Consider the following 27,626-nt stretch of genomic DNA (forward strand, 5'->3'; position numbering starts at 1 on the left):
AAAGTTTTGAGCAGGTTTTATTTTGCATATACAAGCTTTGAGCACACAGCTCTCTCAACACAGTATTATACAAAACCAAGATCAGTTTGGGGTCTGAATGATTTTTTGTTAAGCTAAACATACTTTCAGAAAGAATACAGCAGGAAGGCAATGAATGCAAGCAACGTTGGGCTTGTATACAGATAATTATTACCAATGGGATGCAGGGAACCTCCATTACAAGAAGTTAGAACTAGCTTGAAAAGAAATCTTACTACCACTGTCTAACAGCTAAATTAAACAACCTTTATGCTTATCCAAGGGTCTGTGCAAAATGTTTGTCTGTAAAAAAAAGTAAAGTTAAAAAATATATTTAAAAAAGTCACGGCTGGACAGGTCTAGACGCATGCATAGACCATCTACAGATGGTCTGCGCATGCGTCGGGATCGCCGACCAGGGATCAGTGCTGGCACATGGGGGCGTTCTTTCGATCGCCCCCATCTGCATATTGGAATTTGGAGAATTTATCGGACCTGCCCGGATCGGGCCCGATTGGGCAGGTTTGTGAATCTAGCCCATAGAAGCTTTTTGAAAACTGAACTTTTGTAACTCAAACCCTTTCTTTACCTATTTCTCCTACTGTAAACTACGTCGAGTTCTACGAACGTGGAGATGATGCGGTGTACAAACCTAAGGATTAGATTAGATTAGATTAGTTTTTCGTAAGCTCTACCTGCACAGGTTTTCATTTTCATCTGGCTTTCCGCTTCACCTTAGATATTGAAAATGAATGCAATGTTGTGCCATATTTCAGCCAATTAACTACCAGTATGTCTGTGGCTCGATGTGCTGCAACCATACAATTACAGACAATAGATTTTTCGCTGTTAGCTGACCGGGATTTTATTAAATGATTTTTCTTACTATTTCTAATTTTTATTGTGCAATTGAGAGAAAGAGGACCTCGCTTTTCCACTGACATAAACAGAAGGTCATCATGCCCTCAACCAAGCCTCATTTACCAGGTTTAGATTGAAACGTTAAGGGTTAGATGCACTAGGCATTTTCACAAAGGTTTAAAAAAAAAAAAAAAAAAACAACAAACAACCCAACGAAACAGGAAACTCCCTTTAGTTTATCATCCCCTAACTCCTGTTGCTTCTAGTCTGGCTGTTTATAGGGGTGAGGCAACATCCTGTTCCCTGAGGAGCTAATATTGATGCAGTTGCTTGTATCAGCTGATGACACCGGAGGGTTTGCACCTGCAGTCTTTATAGCATGACACTTCTGAGTCTCAGGCAGTGACATACCTAGCATATGTATATAAAGTAAACACTTTCAATTGGAGACTGTTGTGATATGATGATGTTAAAGTTTTGCAGAAATGGTGAAGAAACAGTAAGGTTCAATGTTCACTCAAAAAGAAGGAAAAAGCCTCAGAATGGGCCCTCCCACCTCCACAAAGGTGGATATAACAGGTGGTTGAGCGATAACCTCACAGGCAAAACCTTCATTCAAAGTTGAGCACTAAAACACTTGAGCAAAAACTGTGCTTCACATAAAAAGTTTTACAGATAGAGGAAAAATTCCACTATCTCATTGCTGATCGGCAATAAGTGGATCGGAGATAAGTGGAATTTTTCCTCTATCTGTAAACACTTTTTATGTGAAGCACAGTTTTTGCTCAAGTGTTTTAGTGCTCAACTTTTGAATGAAGGTTTTGCCTGTGAGGTTATCGCTCAACCACCTGTTATATCCACCTTTGTGGAGGTGGAGGGCCCGTTCTGAGCTTTTCCTTCTTTTTGATGTGAACATTGAGTCTTACTGTTTCTTCACCATTTCTGCAAAACTTTAACATCATCATACCACAACAGTCTCCAATTGAAAGTGTTTACTTTATATACATTGGTTTTCAATATATCTGCGTATATCATGCATATCATTTCGGACATCCTGAACATCTGACTTGGCAAGGGCCAAGGTTGGACCCCCTTGCTTTAAATCCTGCTGTCTACACCAGGGTGAGCCAGTTAATTAGTGCAGCTGGAAAACACCTAATCAAACAAGTCTCCTTAATAAACAGCTAGTCTCCTGGGCTTATCCCCAGCCTGAATCTGCTAACTGCATACTCTATTACCTCCTCATGGAATTTATAGTTCATCATAGCCCTTAAAGAAAGCCTTGTGGTTAGATTACCATATTTGTGAAGTGAAAAAAAAGAGGACACATGACCATGTCCCCCTCCCAGTCCCACCTTTGCCCCCACCCCCAGCTCTGCCCTACTATTCACTCACCCTATCCCCATCCTAGCCACTTCCTCCCACCAGTCTTGTCCCTGCCCTGTGCCCAAATTTTCACCCTTGGTTCCCCTTCCCATCCTCTGTACCCTTTATGGTGCTTCTCTCTCTCTCCAACCCTCCTCCCACTGGGTGCTTCTCTTTCTGCCCTCCCTGCTACAATCCCCTTTCTGCAGGTGCTTTCCTTTCTCCCTTTCCCTCCAACACCCATAGGTGCTTCTTTCTCTCCTCTCCCAGTAGGATCCGGTGACACAGGCTCTGTCTCTTCAAGCCCCTGTCCAGCCCAGAATCGAGTGCCTCTCCTCTGTCCCCCACTTACCTTCTCCGCCAAATATTTAATCTTCGGGCCAGCCGGCAGCTGCAGCAAAGTGAGCCTGCTGCAATCAGCCTGCCCCATAAGCCTTCATTTTGCAGTGACTCCCTGTTCCCACATAGTGGGGACAGCTCCAGAATGAAGGCATAGGACAAAAGTTAAGAGGTGATAAGCTCAGGAGTAATCTAAGGAAATACCTTTTTACAGAAAGGGTGGTAAGAATAGTCTCCCAGTAGAGGTGGTGGAGACAGACTGTCTGAATTCAAGAAAGTTTGGGGACAGGCACGTGGATATCTTAGGGAGAAGTGAAGATAGTGGATGCTAAGGCTGGACAGAATGGATGGGCTATTTGGCCTTTATCTGCCATCATATTTCTTGTAAAGTCAGAAAAATATAGACCATAAGACCATAAAGTTGCCACCAAACTTTATTTCAAAATAAGGCAAACAAACACTTCAGGCACTTCAAACACAAATGTTCCAAATTATAGAACTGCTTCTCAATGTCACCCTAAGTGGAATCTGCAGCTCTTTTTGCTGGTTTTCCAAATTTCAGTTTTCGGAACTTTTTGGTTTTAGAATTTCAGATAAAGGATCTTATACCTGTATTATCATTTTATCTTGATGTGCATTCATTTATAGTGCTGAGACTACTGAATTTGAGATTCCAAGGTTTGAATTTTTGTTAATTGGGCTTTCAATTTCTTCACATTTGGAGGAGTGTGTGGCGCAGTGGTTGGATCTACAGCCTCAGCACCCTGGGGTTGTGGGTTCAAACCCCGCGCTGCTCCTTGTGACCCTGGGCAAGTCACTTAATCCTCCATAGCTCCAGGTACGTTAGATAGATTGTGAGCCCACCGGGACAGAGAGGGAAAATGCTTGAGTACCTGATTGTAAAAACCGCTTAGATAACCTTGATAGGCAGTATATAAAATCCTAATAAACTTGAAACATTTGTAAATTCTAGGTGAATGTGATATATCAAAAGAGCTATTCCAGTACATACCATAAAAAGGGACTGCAGAGGAGACCATATCGTGTCAAGGGTTAACACTGTATTTTTCACTCCATTAGATGCACTATTTTCCTCCAAAAAAATGGGTGGAAATAAGGGTGCGTCTTATGGAGCGAATACCCAAAGCGGGGCCACCCCGCACCCCTCCATTACCTTATTTTAATGCTGCCGCCCTCCCTCGCTGAGAGCGGCGCACAAGGCTAACTGGCTGCCTAGTCCTCCCCACTTCCCCCAAGAACTGACAGCTGGCGCGGCTGCCTCCTTTTCTGTTCTCTTGCGGCATAGCAGCGCACCAGGCTGCCTGCCTGGTCCCACGCCACTTCTCGCGAGAACTCAATTTTCGCGGGAAGCATCGCGGAAACAGGCAGGCAACCTGGTGCGCCGCTATGCCGCAAAAGAACAGAAGAGGAGGCAGCCGTGTCAGCTGTTCTCGGGGGAAGCGGTGGGGACCAGGCAGCCAGCCAGCCTTGTGCGCTGCTTTCAGCAAGGAAAGGTGCTGCGTCCAGCGAAGGAGGGCGCCAGAATTTAAAAAAAAAAAAAAAGTGCGCATGGGAGTTGGGGTGGGGGAAAGGAGGACCAACCTGGCCTGCTGAATTAAAAATAGGGAGGGAAGAGGGAGAGACTGGGGCCTGCCTGCTGCCTGCCTGGGGGGTAAGGAGGGAGGAGGGAAAGGCTGGGGCCTGACTGCCTGCCCGCCCTGCCAAATTAAAAATAGGGAGGGAGGAGGGAGAGGCCGGGGCCTGCCTGCTTGCTGCCTGGGGGGGAGGGAGAGGCCTGGCTGCCTGCCTGCCTATCTACCCGCCTGCCCTGTCCCATCCTTACCTGCCTGTTTGCCCTGTCCCTACCTGCCTGCCAGCCACTAGGCCTGCCTGCCCTGTCCCAGCCTACCACTAGACCACCAGAGGGAGGACAGGGTACAGAGCCTGGCAGGGAGGGGGGACAGCGTGCAGAGCTTGGCAAGGATTGTGAGGTTGGGTGCAGAGCCTGGCAGGGAGAATTTGGTTCAGAATGTTGGGGTTTTTTTTCTTGTTTTCATCCTCTAAATCTAGTGTGCATCTTATGGTCTGGTGCTTCTTATGGAGCGAAAAATACAGTATCTTGTTATTGGTTGCATTATTTTATGGTGACTTATGTTGCAAAAATAAAGGATTTAAGAAAAAAGAATGGGAGAAAGCAGCAGAAAAGACTACAGCACTCATTTTCAAAAGAGAAAAACACCTCATAGGTGGCATAGAGCAGTACAGGGATGCATTTCATGGGAAAACATCCACATTGTGATTTTCATAAATCAGGTTTGAGATGTTATTTTCTGCAATTCTTCTAAACCTGAAAGGGGGATGTTTCTGTTACTGTTTGGGTGAGTAAATGATTTTGGATGTTCTCCCAGGATAATGGAATAAGACAAAAGGTTTCCGGGTCAGCTATTTACGTGTAGTGTGGAAAATGCTGCCTGTGCAGTCACTGCAAGGAATGCCGCTGAAAACTGAAGGAGCGAGTGTGGCTCGAACAAGAACTGGGTAGGCTTCAAGGAGGTGGGGGGTGGACACAAGCGGGCAGGGAGGAAAGGATCCCCGGCTGTGGCAGGCAGGAAGGAGAGATCCCCGGCAGCGGCAGGGGGCGGCAGGCAGGAAGGAGAGATCCCCAGCAGCGGCAGGGGGCTTGCAGGAAGGCAAAATCCCTGGTGAAAGCAGCTTCTACAGATGGGCGGGAATATCCTCTGTAGTGCGTATTGAGAAACACTGCATTAGTCCACAATATCCCTTGTAGAGGCTTAATTCAAAAATCATTTCAAAATGCAAAAGAGAATTAAGTGTTTCAGGTTTTTTTTTCTCACTTCTCTTTATTGCTTAAGAAGAATCTCTGCAATGTCTTCCTGTGAAACTTCAGTAATTAAAATGAATAACCACCAAACATTCACCACTGTGTCACCATACAAAATCCATCTGGGATCCCGGTTTCACCGTAAACCGGCTTCATCATGGGAAAATGGAGGGAATTCTCATCGCCCTCATCACAATACCCGGCTATCCCACTCTCTACCTCCAGTCTGGGGCCTCTCTCTCTGATTCTGGCTCGACCTTTAAACCTTTCTCCAACTACTTCCTGAGTTTTCCCCTCTTATCCTCTCCCCCTTCTCTTAAGAACATAAGAATTGCCATCTCCGAATCAGACCCTGGGTCCATCAAGTCCGGTGACCCGCACACACGAAGGCCCCGCCAGATGTACCCTGGCATGGTTTTAGTCCCCCATATCACTGTATGCTTCTCAAGGGAGATGTGCATCTAATATACCCTTACCCGTATCACTCTATGCCACTCTTAAGGAGATGTGCATCTAGTTTACCCTTAATTCCTGTCTCTCTCTCTCTCTCTAAGTAGCACTTGCTTTGCCCTGCACTGGCCAAGAGGGAAGAGTGCCTGATTTTCTTGAGGAACAGTTTCACTTTGGGAAAAGTGTTCTGCAGGGAAAGGGTAAGGTTTCATAGTTTCTGTCACACCCCACTTAATCACCCAGTGGTCACTGGCCCCCTCCCACCCTCCAAAGATGTGACAGTGACAGTAAATACCATGATCTGTGACAGCTTTATCTTGATTGGAAGCTTCTATACCACTACTAATGACTAGTCAATTCAGAGCAGTTTACAAAGACATCTGTAATGGATTTTAAAATAGAGATTCAGATGGATTCTACTGTGGTTGTTATGATGACCATTCCTATTAGATCAAATAAACTGGTCCCAGGAGTAGGCTACTGGTCAATGCAGTGGACTGTAGAGAGAGGGACCCAGGTCTATAACCCACTCTAACTATTTGTAGTGGGAATTATGAGCCCTCCAAAACCCCCAAAATACCAACTGTACCTATAGATAGGAGATAACTGTAGACTGAGGGCAATTGTAGTGGTGTACATTTAGGTACAGTAGGTTTTTAGGTGTTCCTGGAGGGCTGACAATACAAAATAATGGTGTTATGGTAGAATTTGCACCTGGGTCTCTTTATGTGAAGTCCACTGCACTAATCACCAGGCAGTCCCTCTGCTCTGCTAGGATGTCTGTGCAGCCAGTTTACTAGACATGATGGCAAATAACCATCCCTATGGCTTCTTTTTGTGTGTTTTTCTCTAGGACTTTTTTTTTTCTTTTTAATGGTACCTAAAGAAACACGTACTAAGCACAAAAACATCTTAAAATTAGAGATTTTCATAACAAAAAATAGACAATTTTCAGTGTGAAAATTATTATGTTCAGGTTCTTGATGATAAATTTAGACATTTTCACCAAAACGTCTACAATTGGATTTGGACGTCATATTGAAAATGCCTCTCTGGGCCATCCACCCCTAGACCCTCCCCTATATTCAGTGAGAGCTATGATCCACTATAGTAGAGGACTAGGCAATGAAAGCGTATTCAAATAAATATATCTTTAAAGCTCTTTTAAATTTTTTAAATGGAGTCATCAGTATCCTCCATATATCTACATCAAATCACACTCTCTGTTGGATGAGTTTTTGTAGTAGAAGGGAATGTGTGATATATTCTTTTAGAGCACAACATAATAAATCTTGCTATATTACCATCTAATATTTCTTTAACTCTAATATGTATCATGGTTACTGTCTAATATTTTTTAAATCTAATCTATACCATGGTTTTCTATATTATTCACAGTAATAGTTACCATGTTTGTGGTTTTCTTCTATTCTCCACTGCAGGATAGTATCGGTGAACTTGTGCCATGTTTGGTGTCTTCTGAATCACTCAGTCAGAAAAAGGACTTCTCTTCTGACAACAAAAGCAAATTTCAGACACTAGAGGTTACCACCAATGAAAATATCACAAAGATTACGCTAAATCGACCGGAGAAGAAAAATGCTCTATCATATGTTGTAAGTCAAATCAATGCACCACTGTGCTCTGTATCATTGTTTCCCAACCTTTTCAAACCCAAGGTACACTGACACACCAACCTCCATGGAGCAAACAGTGTGGACATAGTAAAGAAACCATAGTAAAGCACTGAAAGCACCATCAGAGGCTGGAAGAACTCAAAGGTGGCTCAGGAGGGGGAAAAGGAAAAACCATAGGGTTCAGCTACTGACACTGGGGCTCGTGGTATATCTAGGAAAGACAAAGAGATGTGTAATAGAGAATGACACGGGGAAAAAAATTTGTCCCCGTCCCTGTAAGCTTGATCTCCGTTCCGTCCCCGCGAGCTAGGTCCCTGTCTCTGCAAACCATCTGATACCACCCGCAAAAACCTCAAATAGTTTTATACTGAACTTATTTTATTAAAGTATAAAAAGGAACAATATTCTGTATAATTGTCATTTTATAAATCAAAGTTCTGGCTGCTGAACTAGAGGAAGAGATCTTCAGTTGGCAGGGCTTTGTTTATAAATGTTTATCAACACAAGTATTATATTACTTTATCCTAAAGCCAAAAAAAAGAAAAGAAATAGAATTTTTTTTTCTACCTTTCTTGTCTGGTTTCTGTCTGCCTTCTTTCTGCATCTTCCATGTGGAATCTGCTCTATTTCTATGCTTCTACCAGAAACTGTGTCTCTTCCTCCACCTCCCCCCCTTCCCCCCCCCCACACACACATTGGTCTGGCACCCATCTTCTTCCCTCCGCTCCCCCCATAGTCTGACATTAGTAACATCACAGTCAAATGGATTTTGAAATAATCTAATTTCCCTAGCATTTGCATCCAAATCAGCAAATCGCTTCTGAAATTGTTGTTTAAGAGAATAAATTTATAACTAATTATAACATTATTAAAATCACAAGAACTCCTTACAAGTAAATATGTATGTGAATAAGTAAATACGCACCTTTAAATATAAATTTATACAATTACAATGGAAAAAATCAAAATCCCCCCTAGATAAGCAATCCTGGAGAGAAAACATCAAATCCTACAACTCCGTACTAAAAAAAGCCAGGAAGAATTACTATGGAGACAAAATCTCCAGGTCAAAAAACCAAAACAGTACACTGTTCCACATCTGGCGGAACCTAACTTCTAAAAATGACTCCTCCCCCTCCCCCCTCCCATCTCCAAATGACCTAGCCAAATTTTTCAACGAGAAGATTACTACCATAAAGAGCTCGTTTCCCTCAGCTATCTCCTACAACCCTCTCCCCCCGAAAGACTCGGACGCTATCCCTGCCGGCAGATCATGGACTACATTCGAACTTGTATCCGAGACCCAGATCTCTAAACTTTGCCTCAAACTTAAATCCTGCAAGTGCATCCTAGATCCCTTCCCATCCTACCTTTACGAAAAAATCCCTACACAGGCCATCTCTTCCCTTACTAACTTCATAAACAAAGTCTTACTATCGGGCCTGTTCTCCACCGAAATGGGACACATTGCCTTATCCCCTATTCTGAAAAAACCCAATCTTGACCCTTCCTCACCATCGAACTATCGCCCCATAGCAAACATCCCTCTTTTAACAAAACTTCTAGAGACCATAGTCGCCACTCAGCTCTCCTCTTACCTAGAGAGATTCTCCATTCTCCAACACTATCAATACAGATTTAGGCCCAATTTCAGCACCGAGTCCCTCCTAGTTTCCCTAATCTCAAAGGTGCAACAACTACACGCCCGAAACAAATTTGCTGTTCTCCTACAGTTTGATCTCTCCGCGGCTTTCGACGTCGTGCATCACGACATACTAATCTACCAACTTTCCGAGATTGGGATAGACTCTTCTGTCCTAAAGTGGTTCTCAAACTTCCTTCGCGATCGTTCCTACATTGTCAACACAAACGGCTCCAAATCCGCTTCATGGACACCATCCTGTGGTGTTCCACAGGGCTCTCCCCTATCCCCTATTCTCTTCAACATGTATATGACCTCCCTGAAGCTCCTTAAACTATCCCCCCTTGAAACAATTTACATATATGCAGACGATATCCTCATCCTCCTCGAAACAGATCCAAACCTTACAAACCTCCAAGAGAACATCACATCATGCATAATGAGACTTCACGCCTGGTCCCTCTCAGTACAGATGAAATTAAATGAATCAAAAACAAAATTACTCTGGCTCAGCCCAAAATTAGCTCACCTGCCCGCCCTCTTCACCCTACCCACAGGCCCTGCTCTACACCTTGAGTTCTCAAGCAAAGTCCTTGGCATCACTATTGACTCCTCCCTTTTCCTCAACGATCACCTGAAATCCCTGGCAAAATCTTGTTTTTTCAGCCTCAACATGCTGAGGAAAGTTAGATCCTATTTTCACCAAAAGCATTTCACCGTCCTTGTACAATCCATCATCCTATCCAAACTCGATTATTGTAACGCCATCTACTTAGGCCTAACGAAAAAAAGTCTTCGCAGACTCCAGCTTATCCAGAACACTGTGGCTAAGCTGATTTTTGCTAAACGCAAATATGACCACGTCTCTCCTCTACTTACCAATCTTCACTGGCTCCCAGTACTTTCCAGAATTCATTTCAAATGCTCCTGCCTGGCTTTCAAGATCATTCACGGCATCCTTCCGCCCCTAATCCCTCTATCCTTCCTCGCCCCGACACCAACTACCACCAGATCTGCCCACAGACATAAACTATCCTTCCCCTCTCTACACTGCATCCTCCACGCAGGTAAACTGGGCAGATCCCTCCTTTCCAAAATCACCGGCCTCTGGAACGACCTCACTGTCCCGCTACGGAACCTGGGCTCCCTCCAACTATTCCGAAAACAACTGAAAACCTGGCTTTTCTCTAGCATATAATAATCTCTTCTCCTGATTACATCCCCTCTTTTTATGCTTTGTAAACTCTTCTCTTCTCTCTTCCCATATTTTTTTAAACTTTGTAAACCGTGTCGAGCTCCACTTCAGTGGAGAAGATGCGGTATATAAACCTAAGGCTTAGTTTAGTTTAGTTTAGAGTATTATACTACACCACTGCAAGTATTCTTAAGGAAAATTAAACGTAATGACTAGTAATGAACTTCCAGATTCAATTTAAAGATTAGACACAGCGCCAGAGCTACCTACAATGCCGTGAATTGACACTGTCGATCGAAGCCGAACAAGTACGAAGAAATACCGTGAAGTATACAATTACAATTCAGTATTAAATAATATTAATATTAACATAATATGGAATATCAATATATTTTGAACACAATTTTAATTAATGCATTTTAAATCTATCTGTCTTTTTGCGGATTCTCATTTGAAAATCAGTCCAATTTGCGCATTTCCATACAATTCTGTGGGCTGGATGTGGCCTGTGTGCCATACTTTGAAGACCCCTGATATAGAGGTATGACTGGAACCTTTATTCTGAATGTCTTTGCCATATAAGTAGCTATAATGTCCTGAGGTATGTTTTGGCATAACTTACATCATGAAGTCTTACAAGATTTTGTGTCATTTTCTTCTATTCGTTTATGACTTGTAAATTTTTGTGTCAAGTAAGTGGATGAAGGAAAGTTAGATTGGGGATCTGAAAACAAACTAAAATAAAATTTTCCTCAAGCATATCCCTACCCATCCATGTAGTCATTTCATTACTAGTATGCTTAAAACCATCTAGGCTAGGAGGAAGTGACATCAACGCACCAAATGGCAGCCTAGCAGCTGAGCTCTGAGGTCCACCCCCCCCCCCCCCCAAGCTATCTTGATGTTTTTTAAGCACTAACCTGTGAAGATATGTCTATTTTCTGGAAGGTTGTTGCTTCCAGGTCGGCTGTGCTTCATTTGATAACCACCTGAAAGGGAAAGACTGATATAAAGACTTTTTTCTAGCACGGTAAGACTTGCACCAGCAGGGGAGGATTCTAAAATGGCAGTGGTTGGTGCCAAATGTGAGGCTCCTTTACTGTGTGTTGATGAAGATTCTCCCTTCACTCTGAGATTCTGTTCTGGTTTCAGGAACTTAAAAACAATTTTCAAGCAGTGCAGGGAGAGATTCAGCCTGTGATGGAGGAGCTGCGTCACGATCTAGTGGAGACTACTTGTCGTGTGGATGATATGGAGGCGAATTTAAATAAGCAAAATAAAGAGCTTCTTACTTTGCATGCCTCTGTTGAGTGGATGCACGCCGCTCAGGAGGAGCTGACCCTTATGTGAGAAGATCTTGTAGGTGCAATCTGCAGATCAATGGTGGAGGCCCGATCTATTGAGATGGCTCAGCAGATTTTCGCCACGTTGTTGCAGGAAGCAGCTTGGATCCCCAACACCTCTCTAATGCAGTTGGATAGAGCACACAAGGTGGAAACAGACCACTATAATCCTCAGCCTCATACTTTCATTCCAAAAGTATGGGTTACTCCCTCATGAACACTCAGTGGGAAAGGATATATTATACTCCTGCACAATTGCGGGCAATCTATGGCACTGAATCAGGTTTATGTTGGACGAGTTATGCTCAGATAGGTACCTTTTCTCATATTTGATAGGAATGCCCCAAAGCACATGCTTATTGGAGCCATTTTGGTGCTACTGCAAGATATACTGCATGTTGTTTTACCCCTTGATATATGTGTTTTTCTTTTACAAGTACCGATGTTGGGGCATGAGGAAGGGGCCCAGAAGCTGATGGCTCTGGTAGCCACTGGAGTAAGAGTTTGCCTAGCCTCTTATTGGAAGCAAATTGATATGCCTTCTTTGGACATTTTGCTGACTAAAATAGACTCTGTTTACTTGATGAGGAAGTTGACAATACTTTGTAAGGACACTGGCTTCTTCCTGCGAGTGTGGGCACCTTATCGGGCTCGGAGGCACTTACCACCTTAATAAGCTATGTCATATTAGCACCGTTTCCAGTGCAGTAGGTGAGACATTCTAGACAGCTGGATTATTTCCCCATACCCGCATGCTGCAGAAGGAATCTACTCCAGATTTTTCACTGCCTCATGGGACTCACGAGAACTGGCGGCAGCCATTCAGGGAGTGGCACAGGGCCAGGCAGGAGGGTGAAAAGCTCATGCCTGTCTTGTGCGCCACTCTGCCACAAGAGATGAGGATTCGGGAGAGGCAGGAGCGCAGAAAGCTCCTGCCGATACAGTGCTGGATAACAGGAATTTTAAAAAAAAGATACCTGGGGGGGGGGTTATATTAGCTCCATGAGATGTACCTACATTTCCACCCACTTTTGGGGGAGAAAAAAAGTGCGTCTTATGGAGCAAAAAATATGGTAGCTTTCAGAGGTTAAAACCTCTTTCTTCAGGTTACAGTATCCCTTTCCTGACCTGAAGAAGGGAGTTTTGGTTTCTGAATTAGTAAAAAATGTATTAAAATTAGCCTAATAATTAGTCCCGGGTTGTTGGACTGGAAATCATTTTGGACACACTCTGCAAGGCCCACTATGTCGGCATCTATTTGCCAATCCACCTATTTTACTTTACATAAAGCTTATGAGACCCCCACTAAAATGGCTAGAGTATTACATTCATTTTCAGATGTGAGTTGGTCTTGTCATCAGCAACCTGGAACTCTCTTGCACCTTCTTTATACATGCCCTAATATGAAAATTTATTGGGTGGATATTTGGTCCAGAATTCAAGCGATAATGTGTTACCTTTGTCTTATAAATCTATCATACTGCATTCCGCAAACCCAGATATCTTGTTACCAACATCATTCAATAAAATCTTTGATTCTATGATTGTGATAGCCATTCATCATATTATCTGCAATTGGAAAGATAACTCTAAGCTTAACTTTCTTGAATGATGGAACCATCTCTATGTTATTAAGAAATATGAGGAAATAATAGTAATTAAGCAAAATAATATTGCTAATTTTACTAGAACGTGGGTCCCTCTAGATGAGTTCTGTAAGGGACTTCAATGATAATGTTAATTGACCCTATTATGCTTTGAGAGTACGCAGCTTATTCTATTGTAGTATTGTATTATTGATATGCTTTATGTTCATTTTTGCAATGTAGTACTGTATTTCTGTTATGTGTATCTATACATTTCTGTATTTTAAAAATTCAATAAATCTTTATTTTAAAAAAATTAGTCCAATATAAAGGATCACCTTATTTCCATTTTCTATTTATAACCATTTATCAACACAACTACAATAATACTTTATCCTAAAGCAAAAAGAAATAAAAGAAATAGAAATTATTTTTCTATCTTTGTTGTCTGGTTTCTGCTTTCCTCATCTTCTCATCATTCTCTTCTTGCCATCCACTGCCTGCCCTCTCTCTGCCTCTTCCATATGGCATCTGCTCTCTTTCTATGCCTCTTCCAGAAACTGTCTACCTCTTCCTTCTATCTCTCCCTCCCTCCCATTGGTCAGGCATTCATTTACTTCCCTCCACTCCCCACATGGTGCGGCATCTGTCTTCATCCCTTCTATCTCTCCCTCCCTCCCATCAGGATTTAGCATCTCTCTCTCCTCCTTTCCTCCCCCCCAGATCTGGTATCTGTCTCTTCCCCTTCCCCCCATGCTCTGGCATCTCTCTCGCCTCTCCCTTCCTCTTTTTCTTCCCTGGTCTTCCTTCAAAATTTATTTTCTACCTCTGTCTAAATTCTTTCTTACTATTCAGTCCTCAATTCCCTCTTTCATTGTGTCTACCTATAGCTTGCCACCTCTTTCCCTCACCTATTCAAGTATCTAACTATTCCCCCAATCCAGCATGTGCCCTTTTTTCTGTCTTCCCCCACTTCCTTCCAGTGTCTGCTCCCCTCTCTCATCCCCCTTCCATTCAGTGTTTGCTCCCCTCTCTCACCCCCTTCCATTCAGTATCTGTCTCCCTCTCTCACCCCACACTTCCATTCAATGTCTGTTCCCCTCTCTCACCCCACTTCCATTGTGTCTGCTCCCCTCTTTCACCCCCTCTTCCATTTGTCTGTCCCCCTCTCTCACCACCCACTTCCATTCAGTATCTGTCCCCCCTTTCTCACCACCCCCACTTCCATTCAGCATCTGTCCCTCTCTCTCACCCCCCACTTCCATTCAGCATCTGTCCCCTCTTTCTCCACATAATAAACCTAAAGCACCACTAAACCTCTTCCCCTTATTGGGCCATCTCCTCCCTTCCCCTTAACTTTGCAGCCGCTTTCCAAAACCAAAGTTCTCTCTCTCAGATGGGCTGTGATGGGGAAACCGTTCTTACTAGTTGCGCGTGGCTGCCCCGAATCTTCTCCTTTGATGCAACTTCTGGTTTCTGCTGGATCACATCAGAGGAGAAGCTTTGGGGGAGCCGTACGCATGCAACTAGTGAGAATGGCTGCCGCATCATGGGCCCTCTGAGAGAGAAAACTGGTTTGGGAAAGCGCCATGAAGGTGAGGGGAAGAGAGGGAAATGGCCTGACAAGCTTTGTTTGCATTTTCAATAGTTAAATAAAATAAAAAAGTCATCTAGGTTAAACTGCTGATTTCGGGCTTTAAAAATAAGCGAGAATTGTGATTTTCCTTTGACCATTCACATTAATGTTATACTTCTATTATCTCTGCAGATGTATGATGAAATTATCCAGGCACTTAAAGAAGCTGGAGAAGATGAATCTACCATAACTGTTGTGACAGGTACAATATACAGTACACATTCTGTCATTTTGCAATACTTTTACTAAAGAAAGGCAACTAGTGTGTCATAAAGTTGGTATTTTTCAGTTCACAAATATTCATAGAAAGAAGAAGTGATTTTAGAAGGGTTATATATGTAGAACAAAAATATAATTTACATATGTAAATTAGACTATTGCCCTCTAATTTTTGAAAGTTACATGCCCAAGGAACATAAAACTATACAAATATGATGTACCCGATTATAATGTTTTATATATTCTTTCAAAACGAGCCTCAGCCCCACCACTCCACCGCATATATTTATTTCACATCGCGGGAAGCATGTTGTGGTGCTTCATCATTGGCTACAAGTTATGAAAAATATTTTTTAGTTTTTTAATTTAAATTTTTTCTAATTTTGTGAAAAGTCTTAAAGAATAAATGCCAAATGGACTTCCCATTCTTAAGTCTCTTATAAAAGTAAGTAATACTTAGCTTCAGCCAAAAACCCAGGGAGTCAGACCCGACATGTTTCACACATTGGTGTTTTCTCAAGGGTCTCCCAGGGGTGCCGCTGTCATCCGACTCCTATCGTTTATGGATAAACGATAGGAGTCGGATGACAGCGGCACCCCTGGGAGACCCTTGAGAAAACACCAATGTGTGAAACATGTCGGGTCTGACTCCCTGGGTTTTTGGCTGAAGCTAAGTATTACTTACTTTTATAAGAGACTTAAGAATGGGAAGTCCATTTGGCATTTATTCTTTAAGACTTTTCACAAAATTAGAAAAAATTTAAATTAAAAAACTAAAAAATATTTTTCATAACTTGTAGCCAATGATGAAGCACCACAACATGCTTCCCGCGATGTGAAATAAATATATGCGGTGGAGTGGTGGGGCTGAGGCTCGTTTTGAAAGAATATATAAAACATTATAATCGGGTACATCATATTTATATAGTTTATAGCAAAGTACCTGATATACATTTTGTTTGCAAGTCTGCCATATACTTTTTGCTCAAGGAACATAAAAAGCACCTTCTTCTCTACTAAAGTGGCACATAGCAGGTGAAAGGACTTCCTGCATTCAGACAAGGCTGGCAAATAGTCCTGGAAAATACAGACAGGATTTCCTTCATAAGATAATGTGTTTCTCTTATTTCTGTACCAATGGAGAATTTCTACCTTATGGATATAGTTGTGAAGCTTAACAACGACAATCCTCGGTCTCAGGTCTCAATTAGCTTTCTGAACAAGATGGTATATGTGTTCCAAGCATGCCTGGCCTAGTCCTGCGTGCAATGATACAGCAGATACCAGTCATCACTCAAGTTCTTCTACGTAAGAACATAAGCCATATCTCTGCTAGGTCAGACCAGAGGTCCATCATGCCCAGCAGTCCGCTCACGCGGCGGCCCATCAGGTCCAGGACCTGTATAGTAACCCTCTATCTATACACTTCTATCCCCTTTTCCTTCAGAAAATTGTCCAATCTCTTCTTGAACTCCAATACGTACCCTGTCCTATCACGCCTTCTGGAAGCGCATTCCAGGTGTCCAGGTTGGGTAAAGAAGAACTTCCTAGCATTGGTTCTAAATCTATCCCCTTTTAATTTTTCTGAATTCCCTCTCGTTCTTGTAGTTGTCAAAAGTTTGAAGAATCTGTCCCTCTCCACTTTCTCTATGCCCTTCGTGATCTTGTAAGTCTCTATCATATCCCCTCTAAGTCTCCGCTTCTCCAGCGAAAATAGCCCCAGTCTCTCTAATCTTTCAGTGTATGAAAGGTTTTCCATACCTTTTATCAAACGTGTCGCTCTCTTCTGAACCCTCTCGAGTATAGCCATATCCTTCTCTAGGTACGGTGACCAATATTGGACGCAGTACTCCAGATGGGGCCGCACCATCGCCCGATACCACGGCGGGATAACTTCTTTCGTTCTGCTTGTAATACCCTTCTTGATTATTCCCAGTATTCTATTCGCTTTCAGCGGCCGCTGCGCATTGTACCTACGGCTTCATTGTCATGTCCACTATTACCCCCAAGTCCCTTTCTTGGGTACTCTCACTCAATAACAGCCCTCTCATCGTGTAGCTGTACCTTGGGTTTCTGTTTCCTACGTGTAAGACTTTACATTTCTCTACATTGAACTTCATCTGCCATCTCGTCGCTCACTTCCCTAGTTTGTTCAGGTCCCTTTGTAAATCTTTGCAGTCCTCTTTAGTCCTAGCCCCAGTAAATAGCTTGGTGTCATCTGCAAATTTTATTACTTCGCTCTTCGTCCCTGTTTCTAGATCATTTATAAATACATTGAATAGCAACGGTCCAAGCACCGACCCCTGCGGAACACCACTCTTGACCCTTCTCCAGTCCGAGTAGTGGCCCTTCACTCCTACCCTCTGCTTCCTGCCCGCCAACCAATTCCTGATCTATCTGTGCACGTCTCTTTCCACCCCATGGTTCTTCAGTTTCTGAAGTAGTCGTTCATGGGGTACCTTGTCAAAGGCTTTTTGGAAGTCTAAGTATACAATGTCTATGGGGTCCCCTTTGTCCATCCGTTTGTTAATTCCTTCGAAGAAGTGCAATAAGTTCGTCAGGCACGATCTTCCCTTGCAGAAGCCATATTGGCTTGTTATCATAAGTTTATGCCTCTCCAGATGCTCCTCGATGCTATCTTTTACAGCGCTTCCTCCATTTTCCCCAGAACCGAGGTCAGACTTACCGGTCTGTAGTTCCCCGGGTCACCTCTCGATCCCTTTTTGAAGATAGGCGTAACATTGGCTATCTTCCAATCCTCTGGGATCACGCCTGTTTTCAGGGATAGATTACATGAAGTCTGCCAATCAAGTGGAGCAGGCTTCGTCCAAGGCAAGACAAATCATGGGCTGCATACGAAGGGGTTTCGTCAGTCGTAAGGCGGACGTCATTATGCCATTGTATAGATCCATGGTGAGGCCCCACCTGGAATACTGTGTGCAATTCTGGAGGCCGCATTATCGCAAGGATGTGCTGAGACTGGAGTCGGTGCAAAGAATGGCCACCCGGATGGTCTCGGGACTCAAGGATCTACCATACGAAAAACGGCTTGACAAATTACAGTTATACTCGCTCGAGGAGCGCAGAGAGAGGGGGGACATGATCGAGACGTTCAAGTATCTTACGGGCCGCATCGAGGCGGAGGAAGATATCTTCTTTTTCAAGGGTCCCACGACAACAAGAGGGCATCCGTTGAAAATCAGGGGCGGGAAACTACGAGGTGATACCAGGAAATTCTTTTTCACTGAAAGAGTGGTTGATCGCTGGAATAGTCTGCCACTACAGGTGATTGAGGCCAGCAGCGTGCCTGATTTTAAGGCAAAATGGGATCGGCACATGGGATCTATTCACAGGGCAAAGGTAGGGGAGGGACATTAAGGTGGGCAGACTGGATGGGCCGTGGGCCCTTATCTGCCGTCTATTTCTATGTTTCTATGTTTCTATGTAAACCTGCCGTAGTAGTTCCGCTATTTCCTCCTTTAGTTCTTTCAATACCCTAGGGTGGATTCCGTCTGGGCCCGTGATTTGTCAGTTTTTAATTTTTCTATCTGCCTGTGTACGTCCTCAAAGCTTACTTCAATGGATGTTAATTTTTCTGCTTGGTCTCCTTTGAAGATTTGTTCAGGTTCCGGTATGTTGGATGTGTCTTTTTTTGTAAATACTGATGAAAAGAACATGTTTAGTCTTTCCGCCACTTCTTTCTCCTCCTTCACCACTCCCTTCCTATCTCCGTCATCCAGCGGTCCCACCTCCTCCCTAGTCGGCTGTTTCCCTTTAACATATCTGAAGAACGGTTTGAAATTTCATGCTTCCCTGGCTAGCCTCTCTTCATATTCTCTTTTTGCTTTTCTAATCACAAGGTGACATTCTTTTTGATACTTCCTGTGTTCTTTCCAATTCTCCTCAGTTTTGCCCTTTTTCCATTTCTTGAATGAATTCTTCTTATCACCTATTGCTTTCTTCACTTCTTTAGTTATCCACGCCAGGTCTTTTGTTCGACTCTTTTTGCACCCTTTTCTGAATCTGAGGATATACAGATTTTGCGCCTCGCTCACCGTGCCCTTGAATAAAGACCAGGCTTGCTCTACAGTCTGCCATTTCTTTGTGCTTTTCCTAAGTTTCTTCCTTACCAATATCCTCATCGCTTCATAGTTTCCTTTTTTGAAGTTAAAAGTTGTCGCTGTGGTTCTTTCCCTTCGGTATTCCTACTTCAACTTTGAACTTGATCATATTGTGATCGCTGTTTCCCAATGGTCCCACTACTTCCACTTCCTTTGCAGGTCCTTTTAGCCCATTAAGGATTAGATCCAGAGTGGCATTTCCTCTTGTCGGTTCTCTGACAAGCTAATCCATGAAGCAGTCCTGTATAGCCTCCAGGAATCCGGTCTCCCTAGCGCATTTTGAGCTTCCAAGACTCCAGTCTATCCTGGGATAGTTGAAGTCTCCCATAATGATCGTGTTACCGCTTTTGCATTCTCGTTTCATCTCGGCTTCCATTTCTTCATCGGTAGTTTCATTTTGCACAGGTGGACGATAGTACAGGCCCATCTTTATCTCGGGCCCTTTCCTTCCCGGTATTTTAACCCATAGCGATTCCAATTTGTTGGTCGTCGCTGCTTTATCCACTCTGGTTGAGTGTATGCTTTCTTTTATGTATAGAGCTATTCCTCTTCCTTTCTGCCCTGACCTGTCCTCACGATAGAGTTTGTACCCCGGCAGTGCTATGTCCCATTTGTTTTCTTCATTCCACCATGTTTCAGAGACCCCAATGATGTCTAGGTTCTCAGTTTTGGCCATGACTTCTAGTTCCCCCATTTTGTTCCTTAGGCTCCTTGCATTAGTATATATGCAATTTAAGTCCTGGTAATTTTTAGTCTTTGCTTCCTTTCCCTGTGCATCAATCTTTATTTTCTTCTCCTGTGCTACAATCCTCTTATCCTCCTCCTCTGGCTCAATCCGCTCCTGTGTTTTGCCTGTTGTTTCTTCCCAGCATTTCTCCCACTTAGTATCTTCACGGGATACCTTCATCCGAATCGTCGACACTTGGTCGACTGTCGGCTTTCCCCTTCTTCTTAGTTTAAAGCCTGTTCTATTCCTCTCCTGACGTTGTTTGCCAGAAGTCTAGTTCCCGCCTTGCTCAGGTGCAGTCCATCTCTCCTGAAGAGCTTGCTCTTGCCCCAAAACACCATCCAGTTCCTCACGAAGTGGAACCCCTCTTCCTCACACCATCTCCTCATCCATACATTTATTGATTGTAGTTCCGTCTGCCTCTTCACATCTGCCCTCGGTACTGGTAGGATCTCTGAAAACGCTATCCTCTGAGTCCTCATCTTCAACTTCCTTCCCAGAATCTTGAACTGTTCTATCAGTGCACTTCTGCTGTAGTCCCTCCTGCTGACATCATTTGTCCCGATGTGGATCATTACTGCATTCTCTTTCGTCTCTGCTCCTTCAAGGATCTTTCCAATTTTGTCCACAATGTCCTTTGTTCTCGCTCCTGGGAGGCAGGTCACCAGTCGATCCTCTCTCCCACCTGCTATGTGGCTGTCCACTTGCCTGAGAATTGAGTCTCCCACTAGGATCGCGGACTTTCCCCTCTTCAGTTTTCACTCCGATCGCAGGTCTATGTCCACGGTGTGCTTCGCTGCTTCATCCTCTGTCCTCGGTATGCTTAGATGCTTCTTCTTCTGTGCATCGACTAGACCATTCCTCCCCTTCCTGTGGGATTTCTCTGTGGGTTTCTTCCTTGGAGTCAACTCCCACTTCTTTCCCCTTCTATGTTTCCTCTGATGTTCATGTTCTTCTATCCTCCTCCTGTAGGCCTCTTCAATGAATTCCTCAAGTTCTTCTTCCTCAAAGCATCTCCCTCTCTTGAATTCCTCTGCTGTCCTGGGTGGGTCTTCTGTGATGTAAAGTCCTTCTAGTTCATGTATCTTGTCCTTCAGTTGCCTGACTTCCCTCTTCAAGCTTTTCGGTTCCTGACACCGACCGCATATATATGACTGCCTCCCCGAGGGGAGGTAGTCATACATATGACAGTCTATGCAGAACACTGGAAAGCTCATCTTCTGGATTCCCTCTGCTTCCATTGCTGTCCGCCTTTTTGGAGTACTCTCTTTTATTTCACTGGTTCCTTTTTGCTTGTGTGAGTGTGTGTTCTCTTCTGTGCCTGCTGCTTGCTACTTCTCTATTTCCTAGTTATATGTTTTTCCCTGTATCCACTCCTAATGTGCCGTGTTTGTTTAGTGTTGTGGTGTTCTGCTGTTGTTACTTATGTATGTGCCCTCTGTGTCTGCTTTGTTTTGTTTTTATGTACTTGTTCGGCTATTTAGCTGTGTTATTTGTTGTCTTCCTTACCTTGATTGCCCTTCCTTGGTGTCCAATTGATAGGATTTATAGAATCTAAAGAGCATGTAGTGCCTGTAACTGAAAATGAGTAACCTGCCATGAATGGCTGTAGCACCGCAGAAAAATGCCGCTTTCTAAGTTGGATAAGATTTGTCTTATTTCTTATTTTTATTTTTTCTTAAGTCTCTCTCCAAAAGTTGTGGACTAAATAATTTGAATTATTATTGAGTAACCAAAAACACTGTGTTAAGTGGATTTGGGGTTATAGATTTTTCTTATAATATTCTTTGTAATCTGTGTACAAGTATGTTTATTGCTTGTTTGTATTAACCAAATTGAATAAATAAATAAATTTAAAAATATATATATATATTTTAAATGATATAGCAAGTTCCCAGCAAAAATATTTTGTCTTCAATTTTATGATATAAGGTATCTTTATATCCTTCCCATAGACAGTTTACTGTACAAAGGACACATCTGCAGACTTCCTTCTTTTTTAAGCATTCTATTTTCTCATGTTTCAAATTTCTTTATTTTTGATATGCCGTCTATCAAAATCTAGCAGTAGTATTCTGGACCAATTGTAGTCTGGAAAGACAGATTTTTGTAATACTAAGATAAATGACATTGCAATAATCAAGATGAGATAAAATGATTGACTGAACTAGAATGGAAAAATGGTGTTGATGAAAGAGGTGTCTAACATTCCTCAACATGCGCAAATTGAAAAAGCATTTCTTAATCACAGAGTTAATTTGATCCTTGAAAGAGAGTGAGGAGTCAAAAAGGACTCCTAGGATCTTGGCAGAAATCTTGGTGTACAATATAAAAAGATTGTAGAAAACAATAAAAATAGGTAAATAAAAGCAATATTTTATCAAATATTAAAAATACTAGACAAATTCATGGAACCCGAGATAAAGATAGACGTACATGGAATAAAAGGGAAATTGGGGAGGGAAAGCTTGTTTAAAATACATCGAAGTAAAATTAATAAAAAAAGAAGGTAAATGGGGATTGGCAAAACATTAGGATGGGGATCGCTTCAGATGTTTCAAGGCTTCACAAGAATTAAAGGTTTGAGAAGTGGAAGCTGGTACTAGAAAGTAAAGGCATCTTTAAAGATAAAAGTTTTAAGTTTGGCTTTAAATTTTTCAAAAGAGTTCTCTAATCGAAGATCTAATGGGAGGGCATTCCAAAGAGAAGGGGCGGTGACTGAAAAAATGGATTTCCAAGTAGTATCATAAAACAGTTCACGTATTGATGGTATGGAAAGTAGGTTTTAATTGTTAGATCGGAGGGCCCTGGATGATGAGTATGGGATCAAAAGTTTATTTATGAATGCTGGTTGTTGGTTAGAGTTTTTTGTTTTAAAGGTGAGGAGGAGTATTTTATAGGTGAGGCGATGAGTGATGGGTAGTCAATGTGCTTTGCGGAGGAGAGGAGTGACATGGTCAAATATTTTTGCATGATAGATCCTTCATTGTTGCCTTTCTCTAAAAGTTTGTAGTTCCACCCTCTCTCCTCCTGTCGTCCGTAAATCAGTCTATAAATTTGTCACTGTATGTACAACTAGGTGTTTTTGTGTCACCCCAATTTTATTAAGTTTGTAATTCGCTTTGAAATTATTTTATAAGCGTTTGCATCAAATTTTAATATACATGAAACATCTCCAAAAATAAAGTACACTTACAGAGTGAATGCATTTGTAAGTCATTAAGAGGAGTTTGAATTGTATGTGGAAACGGACAGGGAGCCAGTGAAGTGATTTGAGGAGAGGGGTAACATGAGCTTAACGACACTGGCAGAATACGAGGCATGCAGCAGCATTCTGAACAGATTGAAGGGGAAAGAAATGGCTTAATAGAAGACCTGTGAGAAGCAAGTTGCAGTGGTCCAGGCAAGAGGTGATTAGAGTGTGGATGAGAATCTTGATAGTATGCTTAGAAAGGAAAATATCAGATATTAGCGACATTGTAGAGAAAGAAATGACAAGTTTTGGTGATCTGTTGGATATGCGAAGAGAAGGAAAGAGATGAGTCAAGATGACCCCAAAGTTGCAAGCCATTGAGACAGGGACATGAAAGCGTTATCCACAGAAATAGTGAATGGAGGAAGAGGAGAGATGGGTTTAGGAGGAAAGATAAAGAGTTCAGTCTTAGCCATTTCATCCAGGTAGCAATGTCAGACAGGCAGGCTGAAACTTGGGCCTGAATTCCTGTAGAAATTTCAGATGTAGAGAGGTAGATCTGTGAATTGTCAGCATAGAGGTGATACTGGAAGCCATGGAAGCAGATTAGAGTACCAAGAGAAGCACCAAGCATGTACAGTGTAACTGTGGAACCAAAGATGTTGAGCTGAGAGAGAGATCTAAAGGCGTTTAAAAGTACATACAAGTTTCTTTCATGTGGCAGGTGGGGTGATTCAAAGGTGTTTGCAGGCAGACAAAATCCTGCTTCAGGGACAGCAACTCCAGCCGTACATAGTGATTTCGAAAGACAGGGAGGACTTTTAGTGCGTGGAGCCTGTAGAGACAGAACAAATGCTGAACTTACAGAGCACACCCGCATATCTTAACCCAAGCAAGCAGAGCTGAGAGACCTTCAGCAATGTTGCTCACAAATATATTGGACAGAAGCGGCCCCAGCACTGATCCTTGTGGCACTCCACTACTCGTCTATCCTTCCTCCAAGCGAATTCTATTAACTAACACCCTTTGGCGTCTGTCTGTCAAACAGTTTCTAATTCAGTTCACCACTTTAGGTCCCAAATTCATCCTGTCAAGTTTATTCATGAGCCTCCCATGTGGAACTGTGTCAAAGGCTTTACTGAAATCTAAGTAAATGATATCTTCAATGAAAATTTCAATTTCCTTTCCTGGATATTTTTTTAGAGCTATACTGCCCTCTACAGGAAGATTGTTTTTATAGTCACTGCTGCCACTAAGGATTCAGCTTCTCTAGTTCTTCCTGGGAAACAAGATAAAGTCTTGCTTTAGCATCTCGTGTAGGTTTACCAGATGTCCGGATTTACCCGGACATGTCCTCTTTTTAGAGGGCATTCACAGATGCCCTTCCAACCGCAACGAGCAGGCTGAGAGGCGGGGCTAGGGGTGAGGCTGGGGTGTGGTGTGGTGTGGGCATAATAGGGCGGGTCTATGGATCCGGATTTTACATACGTAAAATCTGGTAACCCTACTCTCACACCTCCTACTGTGCTGTTTTCAATTCCTGCATTGCCTCATGAACTGGAAAGGACCTAGGCAGCTGCTTAGTACTGGCCATCTTAAGATTACTACTAATCATTTCTATATTGCTACTAGACATACGCAGTGCTGTATATCAAAACACAGAAGAGACAGTCTTTGTTTAAAAGAGCTTACAATCGAGTCAAGACAGACAAACTGGACAAGAAGGCGAATCAATACACTGTGGAGGAGGAATTACAGAGGGAATGATAAAACAGACATTGGTACTTATAAGGTGGGTTGCAGTTTGGAATTGAAAGCAGCTACGGGAATAGAGACGAAAGAAAGGAAAGATGCCAGACCTCCGGGGGTAGGAAGGGGAATGGAAGGGGAGGACAGAGATGGAAGATGGATTGGTTACCATGGACAAAGAAGAAAACAACAAATGGGCAGGAGACCCTGGCAAGCGAGTTATCAGAAGACGTTTGTCACAGAGCCTGGTACCAACATGATTTGAATAATGACCAGACAACAAAAGATAGAAAAAATAATTTTATTTTCTGTTTTGTGATTACAATGTGTCAGATTTGAAATTTGTATCCTGCCAAAGCTGGTATTAGACTGCAAACACGAGCTAGGATTTAACAGAGAGAGGAAAAGTCTTTTTTGTTTCTTTATTTTGTTTGCACCACAGCGCCAGTGTGGGTAGGAGAGGGCAAAGGGGGTGGAGTGGGTGAAGAGGCTATAAAATAAACCCACCACGTTGTTTGGGAAAAAAAACACCCAATTGGGCAGTAAAATCGAATCAAAAAATCGATTCAATAGGCTGAATTGAATCAAAATATTTTTTCCTGAATCGGGCAACACTAGTGGGGATGGGATCTGAGGAACAGGTAGTGAGTTTGGAGGACGAAAGAAAATATGCAGTCTCCTCCTCAGTAACTTCAGGAAAGTAAGATAAGATGGCAAGGGATGAGGAGGGATTGGTAGAGCGGGCTTGGAGAGGTGTTCAGTTGAGAACTCAAGGTTAATTTTGTGAACCTTGTTGTAGAAATACTCAACCTTAGCTTAGGGAGAGAGTGATGGAGGGGTTGGAGGTGGGGGGGGGACCTTGAATAAGGAATTCATTGTGGCAAAAAGGTGGTGAGGGTTGGAGCCGAGTTAGGTGGGTGTAGTAATCTTGTTTGGCAAGTGAGAGAGCGGATTGGAAGGAGGTCAAGAAGAATTTGAAATGAATGAAGTCCGCATGAGTATGGGATTTGAGCCAGAACCATTCTGCAGACGTGGCACTAGAGCGTAAGTAGCAGATTTTAGAGTTTAACGAGGGCTGGGGTTTTGGGTGCCTTCAAGTTTCAAGTTTATTAGATGGCTTGATTAACCGCTTTAAACAAAGTTTCTAAGCGGTGTACATTTAAAAAGTTACATAGATTAGGTAACAAAACAGACCATACAATTGATAAATAAACTTATTATGCTAAAAATTAACAATATTAAACACAAGGTAAGGAGGGATGAAATACAATTTGTAAAGTAAAGAGAAGACATCAAAGGAAAATACAAAGGGTAATAAGACATTTGAGGGGAATAAAATAAACATGTACATGTTTCAGCTCAAACGGCCTGCATCAGGAGTCTTTCATTTAATACATCCTACTTTGCAGAGTGCAGAGTTTTGAAATAAATCAGCACATTTGTTTCTTTGAATATCTCCACTGTTTGCTTATTTCAGTGGTCTCAAACTCGTGGCCTACAGGCCGCATGTGGCCAGGTACTATTTTGAGGCCCTTGGTATTATAAAGAATGATACTTTATGGAAAACTTGTGCCTTAAATGTTTGGCGGTCACTGTACCCTCACACAAGCGCTTTCTTGTATCTGTAAGCAATTGTGAGGTGGAGTCCAATCGCATGCAAACACAGGAAAGCGCTTGCGTGAAGTTACAGCTATAAGGCAGGCTATGCTCCAGAACTTAAGGTAACCATTGGAGGCAGTGCAGCTTGTGCATGTGTCCAGTGCTGGAGGAGGTGAGAGCTGAAGGTGGTTGCGGACATGACCGCCGGACATTTAAGGCACAAGTTTTCCATAAAGAATCATTCTTTATAATACCGAGGGCCTCAAAATGGTCCAAAATCTTGTCTCTTGCAGTTGATACTTTGATAGTTTTTCACTTTCTGCATGTTGTACTGCTTTCAGCTGTGTATAAATGAAATTATCAGAAGCAATTATAGAAAGATTTATAAACTATAACGAGTTTTACCTCATGCAAAGTTGTCATTTCTTTTATAAGACATTGACTATCTTTTCTACGGCCCTCCAAGTGCCTACAAATCTAAAATGTGGCCATGCAAAGGATTTGAAACCACTGGCTTATATTTTTTTTTTTACTGACTTGTGGAGGTGACGCTCCTGTTTTTTTACATCTGTACTTTCTGCAAAAGAAGCCAACTGTCATCCCAGTCCTGCAATAGGTATGCGTTCTGCAAAGGTTTGGTGCCACAGTGCCAGTTGGTATCTTTCAGTTCAGAGTACAATCAGAAAAGCTGAGTTTTTACTGAGGAGGTGGAATGTACATCCAAGTATATGCCATGATGCACCTTCTTGTTCAGTTTGTCCGTCTCAACTAGAGTGTAAGCTTTTTTGAGCAGGGACTGTCTCTTCTAAGTTTTGATATACAGCGCTAGTAGCGCTATAGAAATGATAAGTAGCCGTAGAATGGGCATTCCACAGGGCACCTTGGAAGGGCAGGGAAAAGGGGGGGAGGACAGAAATAAGATTGGTGACATTGCATTGTGATCCGCATGAATAGAGTGGAAGTTGGTTGAGGACCAGGGTTGGGGTTAATATCTCCAGCAGAGAGCAAAAAAAGGAGCAAGAAAATATGGGTGAGAGAGAGGGAAGCAAGGGAGGGTCTGCTCCATTGCAGGTGAGATGCTCGTAGGGAGAATGAGGACAGCTG

At 42.7% G+C, this 27,626-nt stretch overlaps 1 protein-coding gene across 1 annotated transcript in view; it reads left to right on the top strand.

The window, feature by feature from the left end:
- The window catches only part of LOC117355618 (enoyl-CoA delta isomerase 2, mitochondrial-like), a 77,847-nt gene that overhangs the window by 7,491 nt on the left and 42,730 nt on the right, over positions 1–27,626 (top strand). The window contains exons 2-3 of the mRNA XM_033934455.1: positions 7,318–7,491; positions 15,047–15,116. Coding sequence (XP_033790346.1) covers positions 7,318–7,491; positions 15,047–15,116 — 244 coding nt within the window. The remainder of the gene's footprint in view (positions 1–7,317; positions 7,492–15,046; positions 15,117–27,626) is intronic.

Source organism: Geotrypetes seraphini, chromosome 2 (genome assembly GCF_902459505.1).
Source record: "Geotrypetes seraphini chromosome 2, aGeoSer1.1, whole genome shotgun sequence".
NCBI classification, from domain to species: Eukaryota; Metazoa; Chordata; class Amphibia; order Gymnophiona; family Dermophiidae; genus Geotrypetes; species Geotrypetes seraphini.